This window comes from Falco peregrinus, chromosome 10 (genome assembly GCF_023634155.1).
Source record: "Falco peregrinus isolate bFalPer1 chromosome 10, bFalPer1.pri, whole genome shotgun sequence".
Lineage (NCBI taxonomy): Eukaryota > Metazoa > Chordata > Aves > Falconiformes > Falconidae > Falco > Falco peregrinus.
The window spans coordinates 22,035,882-22,048,632 of record NC_073730.1 but is presented as its reverse complement, the minus strand read 5'-3'; the positions used below and the strand labels follow the sequence as shown (position 1 = coordinate 22,048,632).

Sequence of the window (12,751 nt, the reverse complement as noted above, 5' to 3'; positions counted from 1 at the left end):
CTACACAGAAAGGAAGTCACAGCAAGCATTCTATATATAAACAGACTGTATCCACATAGTTTATTTCTCACAGTTCTCCTGACAATTGAACATTATTTAAGAACATACTGTATACACAGATAAGAAGAAACATACAAAATGTTTTAAATGATGCACAACAAAATCCAGCAGTATAAAAGAATGCATGTGAACCCTTGCTCACTGCTCAGGCTAAATTTAATCACTGTTTAAATAGTAATAAAAATACAATCTTTCATGGATCTTGTGCAGACTACAAAAGAGGAAAAATTATTACCATATATATGATTTATATTAGGCAGTTTTCTTTGATGAGTTGCACTAACAACTCCAAATACAGAGGCAGAAGGCTGTGTATTTTATTTTAAAGGAGTTAATGTTGAGTATTAGAGAGTTTACACAGTTACTACCACTGGCACTTTTCACCATATTTTGTACACATCACATGATCATCTTATATAACATTACATTTAAAAAATATATCTGAGTGACAATTTTATAACATTCACACACCATGAGCTGGTTAAGGAAGCAATGCCACAGTTGCCCCCTGTAGTGCTTCACTGTTGGTAAATAGAGTTCATCGTGGTTTACAAAAAAAAAAAAAAAAAAAAATTAAATTGAAAGTCAATGTGATTAAGCAGCTCCGATTTAATAAAGGCCTGTAACCAACCACCGCTGAGACAGTGAGTATTTTTTAGAGTACATCCTAGAAGCAAACACTGTCATTGGTTAAAACCTTGCCTAAGGAAGTCAGTTACTGTGCTGAAAACTATTTCACAACAAAACTGCAAGCTACTAAACTGTTTTTATATAAATACTTCATCTCCTCTGGATCTCATTATAACCAAGTTCTTCAAAGCCTTTGGAATTTACTCTATCTTTAATGTGTGCTCTCATTTCTGGCTCACCCTTTTATATGTTTTTCTTTTGTGTTTAGATTCACCACCTAAAAATGACTAACGTGGTGAAAAAAAGTCTCCCAGTGAAACCTTCTGCACACTAGGAATGTTCAGCTGCTGTTCAGTGATCTAGAACCATGACAGCTCAAAGCTGTAGTTTGACAAGTACACCCAGGAAGCTGTCATGCTGTGAGCGACATTTCAGGGAAAGCAGAGTCTTTCCAAAATGTGCACAGAATTAACAATGGTGCCATTGTTATTTTTCAAAGAGGATAGTAGGCCCAAGATGGTAGATCTGCTTCCCATGTCATCTATTTGCTGGAAAGTAGTTTGGGTCAAGGTAATTGTAACTGGTGCCCTGGGACATGCAGTAGTCTCTGTCTAAAAATGTCTCTGCTCTGTAAATAGGTTCTAACTGATGATCTTCCTTATGAATCTCTGTTTCATGCAGACTGCAAGGGAAAGAAAAAGATAACAGTTTAAAAGTTAAATATTTTTCATATCTTTAACTTCCAGAAACAGCGATCACATTAACAAATTCACACCAAATTTGATACCAATTACTTCATAAAGTGTAATTTCCCCCACTATTTAACAGTGGCAAACCTATCTGTCCACTTTTAAGAAAAAAAAAATGTATACATCCAGAACATGCTTACAAAATATATGTCCCACAAATACATGCTAAAGTATCTTCCACTTTACCCAATACAGGATACGCGTCCTATGCTGCAGCAAAGAATTCCAACATAGACAGCAATTAATCCACATAGAGACATTCAAGCTAATTACAAATAACAAGTAGAAGCATATGCTGCTCACCAGTCAGAACAAGAATCACAGAAATCCAAGGACATTTCTTGAGGGCAGTCTTGGCAGTGCCACCGAACACCCTGGATAGGTTCAATTCCGCAGTTATCACACTGTGAGGCAGATGGAAGAGCACTGAAAAAACAGCAGCTGCAACCACTTACGTTACTAAGAGTATACACCAATATACCACACAGAAAGGCATGTACGCAGGTCGATTACTGCTAGCCCACACGGTTCAACCCTTCTCACCACAGACCAGAATGTATTCACGGATAAAAAAAGTCTCCACACTCTAGGGGAGGCCCTCCAGAGCCCTGAGGATTGACCAGTCTTTGCTTCCCGCTCCCCGAATGCTCCATGTTGTCACTACCCTCCTGCTCAACCAAAGCAGACCTGGTCCTGCCTGCAGTCACTGCTTACCCTCACACGGCTGTAAGAACTGCTGTGACACAACACATCAATGTGATGTTTCTATAGTTTAAGTCCAACCATATAAAATGGCTAAATATAGACCCACTTTCCATGCCAGAAGCAAGCAGTAAGACCAGACCAGCAGAGCTTGTCAGGAGGCTGCAGATCAGGACAGGAGAGGTCAGACTGATGTACTTTCACACTCGGGAAATACAGTAACACATTACAGGTGGGCTGGAACTAAAAGCTAGGTGGCTGGGAAGGAAGTAGGACAACATGTTCAGGGAAGTAAACAGAAGTCTAAAACTAAAGCTGAGCAAGAATCCCCTAAGGAGAATCAGGGACAACTCAACAGCAGCTAAGTGCAAGAAGAGTCTGGCATGAAGAGGAGGAAACTACGACGAAACATCAAGACTGGATGAAAAATTCATGATGGTAGAGAACAGAGGCAGAAACGCAGAAATATTTGATAAAAAAAAAACCTGGAAAATGGGACTTGGAGGCAAGGAGAACTTTTCAAAAATCTAAACTATGAAGTGTGCTGCAGAGACAGGATTGACAAGGAAGAAGAAATGTGGGAAACAAGCCTGTGCTCCCATAGCTCCTCCTCCTTCAGAACCTGACATTCTCTCACAGCATCTGTGAAAGCCACTTGCACAGCAGCTTGTTCCTGGCCACAACTAACCCACTCAAGGTTACTAACACCTTACAAACAGATTTGGCACGGCTGAATCCCTTCCTTCCACAGATGGCTTTCAGAATTTGAGGGCTGATAATGAGGAGGGACTAAGCATACTCTCAGCTGTTCTCTGAAAATACCAAATTCAGAATAATGCTAAATCCTTAAAAAAAATAATAATAATTGGTTCTAGTTATCTCACTTTGAGAACCAAGACAGTGGAAACCCTTGACCTTAATTTCCGTGCTCCAGCTTCCCTCTCCCCTGTGAAACAGAAATACCATGCCCTTGATTTCCTAAGGGGAAAAAAAAATGTTTGCAAAGTGCTCTGATATTACAGCAATGAAAGCCATAAAAGCCCACAAGAGATTCAATAATTCAATATTCAGAGTTTGAATAATGTGTAGTAAATGAGGCTGAAGGCCATGCAGAACCAAGTGTTACTGGGTGAGCTCTGTCCAGCCCATGCACTGAACAAGGCAGCAGCACTCCTGAGGGAAAACAGCATCTAATCATGTCATTTCCTAGTTTACTATAATGTATAATAAAACGAAATTCAGATTGCAAAGAAACTTTCAAACTTCAAATGCTTGACACTGCAGAATGCCATTTTACTTTTCAGAGTAATATTATGTAGAAAAAGCAACTAGTTTGTTACCTAGAAGTCTGGTCTGCCTGATCAGCTTTGATTTTTCGGGGAAGAAAACGCTAAGTTAAAAAACAAAAGATAAAACCAGAAAAACAAACACACCACACTAACTTTGAAAAAAAATAGCAAAAATAGAAAGCACCTTGGTGGTCTAACAACATGATTAAGTCTGTCAGTGTCAACTGATGAGGCTGTCTTAATTTTCTAGTCATTTTGAACTGAACTATAAACTGAGTATCTTTGCATTCTTATATAAATGGGTATTACAAAATAAATCTAGCTGCATAACAGTAAACAAACTGAAGAAACTGTTCTAAGGTAGCAACTGGTCACACAGAAAATCCCTTGCAAACCATAAAATATAATTTAGAGAATGCCCTTTCTTTCTGGTCACCTATTAATGGTTGATACTGGAACAACACATTAACTTGACATTCATTTTTGTAATTTCATGTAACCATTGTTTGGTGTCCTTGCTTCAACTTCTGTGAGTTATTACTTGATAGGATTGCAAAGGTGCTACAAAACAAAAAGATCATCCACCTATTACTGTTCTTATTCAACAACTTTGTCCCTTCTTTGGCCTCAGGTGGAGGAAAAATTACTGCAAACTCATAATCAGAGAATTATCATCAATGAATCATTGTCAATGCACGGTGTGGTGTCAAATGGAATTCTATAATGATTTAACAAGGCTCTAGAGCTTTATTTTATTTCATATTCATATATGATATGAATGAGGAAAAGACAGTATGCATATGAATTTTCATACAGTATCAGTATTCAGTGAAACCTGAGCTATTGGAAAGACTGAATTACTTGGGTTGTTTTTATTAAAGATGAGGGAAAGTAGGCCCAGTGACCAAGAACTACGGAACCAAACTTGGTATATTAAACAAAGCCTTTTTAGGAAATCCAAACCATGTTCTATTTGAAAACTTCTACAATCCACTGAGTAACAGAAGAACATCTCTTAAACTCACCTTGAATCCCACATGCTGCACAAACCCACTTTCTGCATGCATCTGCTGGAGTTTCTGTTTCTTCAATTTTTTAAACTCTAACAGTTCTTTGTATTCAGGTAACTCTCGATATGTTATTGGAATACTCTCTTCATCCTGTTATGGTTTTAAAAGAACAACGAACAAACAAAACCAAAAAATATTCTTTAGTAATATAATAACTAGCAAGACGTATATTCCATAAATCACTCTCTGTGATTAATAATCTTTGAGAAAATGCTGGCAATATATTCTAACTAAGAAACATACTGGGAAATTACTTCTAAAACCCGCACAAAACAGCACATACAGCTAACTTACATTTTATTCGATATTATTTCTACTTTATTATTTGTATTAAAACAAAACGCACATTATCCTACAAACAAGTGTCTTCTGGTGAAGAGCTCAGTTGTAGTATAAAGGAGAGAGAAGTGTCAAGTAACCTAAATTCCTAAGGTTTTTCTCTCCTTTTAGATACCTAACTGCAATTTGCAGACAATCCACCTGTCCATACATTGGCAGCTGCAGTAGAAGACTTAGCTTTTGTTCAAGACAAAGTTTATTTTAGTTTGAAATACTTAGCAACAGATATTATACTTGCGAACTGACATTTCAGGTCAGTTTTATCAAGTTAATTGATCTTTCTCTCTACTATTCTGTGGAATGGTATAGAATATTACTATTCTAAAGATCAGAACAGGGTTTGTAATTAAGTACTTTCAAAGCTCTGAAAATAATGAGAACAAATAATACCCAAAAACATTTTACAGTTTGTTTGCTCAAGCTCAGGTTTTTAAAAGACCCATAAATAAAGCCAGTACCAAGTTTCTACTATATGTATTTTTTATTTGAAGACAGTCAATCCTAACAGTGTTAACTTCTCACCTTTATCTGCAAGAATAAGAAGTGATGAGAAGCATCATTCCATGACTGGAAAAGTAGAAATCTCAGTTATCCAACCTCTTAATCCTTTTACTTTGTGCAGTCTCTTAACAGCTCAGGAAAAACATTGCTTTTTTTCCTAAATTACAAAAAATTTTGTCTCCCTACAGGCTGGTGCATACAATTTTGCCAGAGACTTACAACAAATGGTTCTCTCTTTTTAAAGAAACACACCGTTTCTGGTTTTTCTCATCTAATTTTCTTCAACAAAGGTTGAAGACTTCTATGTCATGAGAAGACAGAAGCTCTCATTCTAATTCAGGTGCCCATTTCAAGATGGCTATTTAATTGTAGCAGCTGTATTTGGTAGATATCAGCTGTTTTCAAAGATGGCAAGTCTATTGATGCAGAGCAGTTTTCAGATCCTATACTGATAGCAACGTTCAGTTATGGGAAACAACTACAAGATAGTAATCAAAATTCTTCTAATGTAGCCTACACACATAATTTCAATTTCTTTTTATGAATCTGTGAAGATTAAAGAATCTGTATTATTTAGTAAGTTTCTTAAGGTGAGGGAAAGAGGTTTGCTCTTTAGTGTTAAATTTCTAAAGGCCTTATCAATTAATTAATTGTAATGATGAACTTATAATAAAGGAATAGGCTGTAAACATTCAGAAAAACCAAAGTTAAATGACATGATCAAATTGTGCATTAATAAGCTACATTTCTTAATATAAAACAGGAAATCACCTTCCACGCAAATCTCTAAAGTTTTTCTGAGGAAAAACTGTCTGGCACAAAATAACTGTATATTGAAAAAACTGTGCTGTAATAGCTCCCTGTGTGGACACTTCATTCTGGAATAGTAAGTAGTTGTATTCTAGAATAATTAGACTACTCATAAAATGAAGTAATCATCACTGAAAAGTAAGTTCACTCTGTTGGGAATAGAAGGTCTTCACTTGGGAATAACTCATTTATATTAAAACCATTTTTCAGGAATGGTTATGCCAGTCAAGCTGACTGGTAATATCGAGGCAAAATCTTTTGTCTTCAGAAGGGAACCTGGTACTTCCATTGTAAAGAAGTCAAAGAAAACCCTTCCTATGATTTTCTTGCTACACTGAATCTATTCCCCACCATGCTGATGCAAAGTGTTTTTCTCCAAGACAGTGACAGTCACTGAGATCTGACTTTTAACATTAGAACAGAATCCTGTACATTCATTTCGAATATAATTCATGATGTCTTTTCTTTCAAACTGGTTCTATTTTGCACTGATAATAGGGATCTTTTTGGTCACCTAAGTCTTTCTACATTACTGCAAGCCCGAAATATATCCATCTGGAAATGCTGCACTATTGAAAAAAAGAAAAGATGAAGCCAGATTTTTAAAAAAATGGGGGGACCCCCACAAGTCCACCATTATCACTGCAAAACCGTAAAAGAGCAACTTCTATCCAAATTAAAATAAATCCCAGTTGATTTATGGTGCCCGTATTTATTAGTGTTAGGACACCATGGCAAAACCAAAATGTTTTAGGAAAATATTCAGAAGTTAGAAAGTATGTATTTAAAACCAATACAGAACAAAAGAATGCTTGCTCAGAACCAGTTCAATTGACGTAATAGTAATCTGCATCTCTTCTAATATGCATTTTTCTTTCCAGTTTCTTTTAAGGTTATTATTAGAATATATGAAGTTACCAGGAATGTCTGTAGATGAACCAAATGACCATAAAGACCATCAGCGAGAGAATACAGAACACCAGTGAAGGCTGAGTAATATACAAGCAACTTTAGTAATTTAAGGAAGACTATGCAGTGCATGCGAAAAAGTCAATAAAGAAAACAAATGGACTTCTGCTGGGTGGCCTTAATACTTCTGTTATGCAACAGGCTTTTCACACACAAGATGTCACTAGTCTCACAAAAAAGAAAAAGAAAAAAAAATAACAAGTCAGGTTCCTCCAGTAAAGCCACAGTGATTCACACAAACTGTGAAACTTGCCCAGCATCCCAGTGGTAGGATATAGTCCCTCTAAGATTCTATATGGAAGTGGGAAAGACGTATGCCTAAATTCTTATAGCACTGCATGTGGTAAATTAGGGAAGTGGAACACTACATGATGTAATAATATATTGGGTTAGGATTTCTGCTAGAATTGCTTCTAAGAACATACACTCGCTTGTTGACCGACAACACAGTCTGTTAGTTCACACTCTGAAGCAGATTTTTTAAAAATCCATAATTAAATTAGACAGTGAAGGAAGACAAAAACCAATGATGCCAATAGCTTTTAAACTTTACCAGAGCTCTATGTAACTCTTCTAAAAATTAATCTTTGAACAGAATCATAACTATATAGTTTATATGACTTTCAAACATGTCAGATCACTTTTTGGAAATATGCAACTGAAACTTTCTAGAGCTGTTTCAGGAGAAAACTGTTTATTACTTCTTTTATGAACTTCCTTTCTGATTTGGTCTAAGTTTTCTGCAGCTGGAGACCTTTATATTAAAGATGTGTTTGTAATTCAAAATGGCTCATGTTTCTTGCCACAATTTAATACTTAGTTGATGATAATCATTTTATAGCAAAGATGCTTAATCCTTATAGTATTCATACAGTAAGGTTAAAATGACAGTAAGCAAGAAATTCTTGGACTTATTTAAAAGACATACCGATACTTCCTCTTCTGCTGCAGTATCCATATGGCTGTGAAAACTGGATCTGTCATCATCTTCATCCATATAAACTGGAGGTTCATGAGATGTCATAAAAGTTGAAGGTTTGAAAAGATGTTTATTTAAAGGATGCTGCCGTCTACTTGATGACTACAGTGAAAAAATGATATATTTTAAAAAACATTCCTTGGCTATTATTTAAGTAATCCCCATCGATAAAAACTTGCCAGAAATTTGCTCTTTTGCACTAAACAGTCTATCATCTTTCCAATTATTTTTACTTAAACCTCTACACCAAAGCCTCATACAGGTGGAGTTTTTCTTCCCTGTAACAAGTGAAATCAGATGAACAGTGCAACGCTTCTTTGGTAAGAATGCAGTAAGAAAGAGCCCTTACCATAAAACCCCTACCATCTAAATAGATTAAATCGACAACAATAGAAAAACAGAAAATAAAGGTCTTCTAATTTTGAAGACTGAGAACCAAAGTGCAAAGAGATTTAAAGATTTCCAAGCATCATGAATGGTATGAGCATGAGACTAAACAAAGAAGTAGTTTTGCACAGGTCCAAGAGCCAAGAGACCAGTCCATACTTGACATGTATTATCAACTTCTTATATTAATTTGTGCCTTAGAAAATCTAATCTAGGCTAATTGTCCAGATTTCTTTCCTAGTCCAGGGAGAGAAAAGGCAATTCATCCCACCACAAAAGAGGTTTCTAAGACTTAGAAAGAATTGTCCTCTGAGGGTTCTTTTTCGTTGTCACTGACTGGAAAAGGAACCTAAAAAACGTTAGATGAGATAAATTACTCCATTAGTATGTATCTAAAACCTTTCAACTTTAATGCTGTCTGAAGGTGTAGAATGCATGGCAGTGTTAAAATAGATTACTTAAAGGCACTCAGCTTCTATTACTTATTCCCCATGGAAGGATGTTAAATATCAAAAAAGAAGAATTTAGGGTTAATGAAACTGACTCAACTTTTTACCTAGCTACTTTCCAGACCAGCATTTTGACATCCTAAATGTCAAATCTTATATTCCTCAATTTAAAGAAAACAGTGTGAATCAAAACCCAGAAGTATGAAAAGTGTTTTTTTAATAATCATAAAAGAAGATTGTCTTACACTGTGTCTAGCTTCTGTCATGCAGATAAAGCATAAGGAATATTTACAACAGTTAATACTTTCTCTTTTTCTGCAAGACTTTTTATCCCAAAGGCTCCTATATCAGTTACAAACTCGTAATAATATAATACAACCACTTATCTCTAAAGAGGGATTCAACCTCTAAAGAGGGATCTAGCGTTATTTTACAGTTGTGCATAGCTTAAATAGTAAAGGCAAAGATCACACAGATCCTCTCTGATGGAATGTATCTACACAGATAGAAATATAACAAGGAATTGAGATTAGCTCCATTCACTCTTAAGGGAAGAGATGAAGACTGTAGGAACGATTGGAAGCTGGTACCTCAGATCTGCAGAACTACAGTGCACAAAATAAAAATGAACATTTTGTTCTAACACTAATGTATTATTCATTGTGTTGAATTTCTTCACCTTCTGCCTTATGATCACTGACTTCCCGTGTTTTGCTGCTGTTCTGGTTTCCTTTAAGATTTCACCCCCGGCAAAATACCTCTATTTACAAGATTAGATGGTATCTCATCTTGAGCTGACACAGTCATTTAAATTTTCTCTTAATAGAAACAGATAGAAAACAGATCTGCATTCAATGATAGATCTGGGAACCAAGAAAAGAAAACTGTCTATGCTTAAATAGTAGCACTATTACACATACAGTTATGACCTAGGAATTTAACTGAGAATTTGAATTCACTTTTTAACATGATACTACTTCTGGTGAGGAATGAACTAAAATACTACATAAAAGAAGACAGTTTGAAAAAAAAAATCATTTTTCCTGTGGGAAATATATTTTCTGGCTTAAGCTTAAAAGCACATGCAGAAATGATATATAAGCATTACATTGAAAACGATAAGCCATAATTGAAGAACTGAATACTAGAGTCCTAAATCTTTGATTCAGTTTTATTTTCACCACTAGCAGATAACTGTTATACAGGACAACAAATTAATGCATCCTGTTCAATTTCCTGTATCACTTATCAGATGAGACACTATGTCATACAAGGAAATATACACAGTAACTTCCACAAGATGTTCAAGAACTGAGTAGGCTTTTCACCTCCCCAGTAACCATTTAAAATAAGCATCCCGGGCCATCCCCATGGAGAAATTCAAGTACCTTCTTGAGAAGCATTCCTTTTGACAGTTATCTACATTAAACATGTCTGTGGTTTTTATTCTCTCATAGATACTTGCTTTAAGTATCAGCATCTGAATTCCATACTTCTATTACTGGCAATAAAGCAGATATCGCTGTTTACACCATATGTGCATACTCAATATCGAAATAAGGACAGCATAAGCATGACCCAGGCTTCCAACACCCCTTGCATTTCCTTTCTGCCACATTACGATATCTCCACTGGAGACCTGGGAATAACTACAGCCTGGTACAGTGCTGTCAATCTGTGCTCTAAGTAGACAGCTATATCTTAGCAGACTGAGAGCTCTATTCCCCACATACACTGTGTGATTTTTTATCTGCTGTATTTCTTATGTAGGATACAAATAGAAAATGGAGACACTGCCTTAATACAAACCAGGGCATAATGACTTTACTCCTATGACCTGTTAATAAGGATATGAATCATACTGTGAAAAAAAGACATTAGTAGTAGATTTGTTCTACATACAAGCTCAAGAAAAATCGGTAGGATCGTAGCACTAGTGCTGTAGTATAAGAATACTAAAAATTTCATTAAAAAATGTTTCACTCTTGGTTATACACAAAGAAGTGGGGTTAAAGAACTTATGGATTGCTGTTCAAATTAGTGAAAAATGGTTACAATGTCATGTACTGATTAAGTATTCCCACTGTTTATCAAATGCAGTGATCTGCTGCCTGGCAGCATTGCTTACATTCTGTAATAACAGTCTTTCCAAATAGAACTAGGAGGAAAGAAGAAAAGATATGTGACTAAGGCCATTTAAAATGGTAAGGTGACATAAAGAACTCAAAGGATTATAATTTTCAGAACTAAAATTTCAACACCTTTTGAAATGAGCCCCACAGTATAGCAAATTGTACAAGTAATTTAGAGTTCTGACAGATGAATCTCACAACAGTATTTAACATTTCAATGTTTCCAGGTGTTTTTTTGGTTCTTCTGTCAGAAAGTGCTTTTCCAATAGAAAATGCAGCAGAGTCATGTCTGCACCTTCCCTGCCTCTCTTTATAGAGCAGAACAGTAGAGTAAAAATCCTGGTAAAAGTAAAATGGTATTACCATGGTGGATGGCAAACTGGAATGCCTGTGACATGAGCACTTATTGTTTGCAGTAACTTCAGAGAATACTAGGAGACAACTGGGGGTGTGTAACATTTTAAATCATTAGAGATGAGCTGTGGTGGATCTTTCTATCAGGCCCCTCTGGCAGCAACTTTTGTTCTCAACCTTTCAAGGGACTAAAATCTGCAAATCTGCCTTCTTGCACAATCAGTGTAAGGCTTACTCTACTCTTAATCAGCAAACATCACGGACACCTGGATGCAAAAAAGCAATGTTACTCTACAAAATGCCATTGTAACAGGTTTTAAAGAACTTTTGTACACACAATGCTAATAAAAAAAAAAACCCAAACACAACAAACAAAATGCCCGCAAAACCTGAGACTGCCCTCTTCAAATGTCTAGGGTCCTCATTAGTACCCAAGAGTACCACATTATTTAAATCAAAATACATCACCGGTCTGCACAGAAATCTAGTCTTTTCTTTTGCAAATTAAAAAGAATCTTCAGGACCATATTATTTTCTCATCCATTCCAAGATCTGGAAAAGCATTGCATTTTAATGGTCATTTACATGACCATTCTATTTTTATGGTCATATACGTTACAAATCTAAAACATGACATTTCAGCCTTAAGACTAAGCCTGGGCTAGTTCAGTATGCTCAGTTATACATAATTTTCTAAATTTTTGTTAATTAGAAGATGACTGTACAGTGTGAATTATAGGGCTCCTTACCCTCTTCCAACAGTGTTCTCATTATCCTCTTCTAGACCAATTAGAGTAAACTTAACAAATGAGGAAAAAGTACCCCAAGATCAATCATTCAGCCCCGTTAGTTCAGCCTGAAAACTGACTGCTACATTCTGACACTACATTCCGCTACATTTCTGACACTTCACATCCCTGAGATTATCTGACAGAGATGTAATTAACAGATGTTGATGTGAAACTAGAATAACACCCAACTCACTCTACAGTGCTAATGGCAAAAGAAAGACTACTTAATTACTTAATAAAAGAAATACATGCAAGGTGGAACTAGTTAGTAAGAAAGCACTAATTCAGACCTGAATCTGTTGAGAATATTAATGATTTAAACTCAGTTTGCATGTAAATACAAACAGAAGTATGGATTTTCTGCTGTAATATTCTCTCACCTTTTTGGAATATAAATATAAGTTTGGAGTTCTTCCTGGAACTGGAATACCAGCTTTAGTCAGTTTAATAAAATATTTTTGCACTCTACTGGCAACCTAGAAAAAACAACATGCAACAATTAAATGTCAAATGAAATGTAACAGGCCTTCACTTCGAAGT

The 12,751-nt window shown here is 35.8% G+C and overlaps 1 protein-coding gene across 3 annotated transcripts in view; it reads right to left on the bottom strand.

Annotated features, from left to right (window-relative positions):
* Positions 1-35: 35 nt before the first annotated feature.
* ZZZ3 (zinc finger ZZ-type containing 3) overlaps positions 36-12,751 on the bottom strand; it is a 64,116-nt gene continuing 51,400 nt past the window's right edge. For all 3 annotated transcript variants that reach the window (XM_055815404.1, XM_055815402.1, XM_055815403.1), the window contains exons 9-13: positions 12,592-12,687; positions 8,048-8,200; positions 4,456-4,590; positions 1,743-1,843; positions 36-1,372 (exon numbers count right to left, since the gene is read on the bottom strand). In XM_055815404.1, the coding sequence (XP_055671379.1) occupies positions 1,228-1,372; positions 1,743-1,843; positions 4,456-4,590; positions 8,048-8,200; positions 12,592-12,687 (630 nt within the window). In that variant the 3' untranslated portion in view covers positions 36-1,227. The remainder of the gene's footprint in view (positions 1,373-1,742; positions 1,844-4,455; positions 4,591-8,047; positions 8,201-12,591; positions 12,688-12,751) is intronic.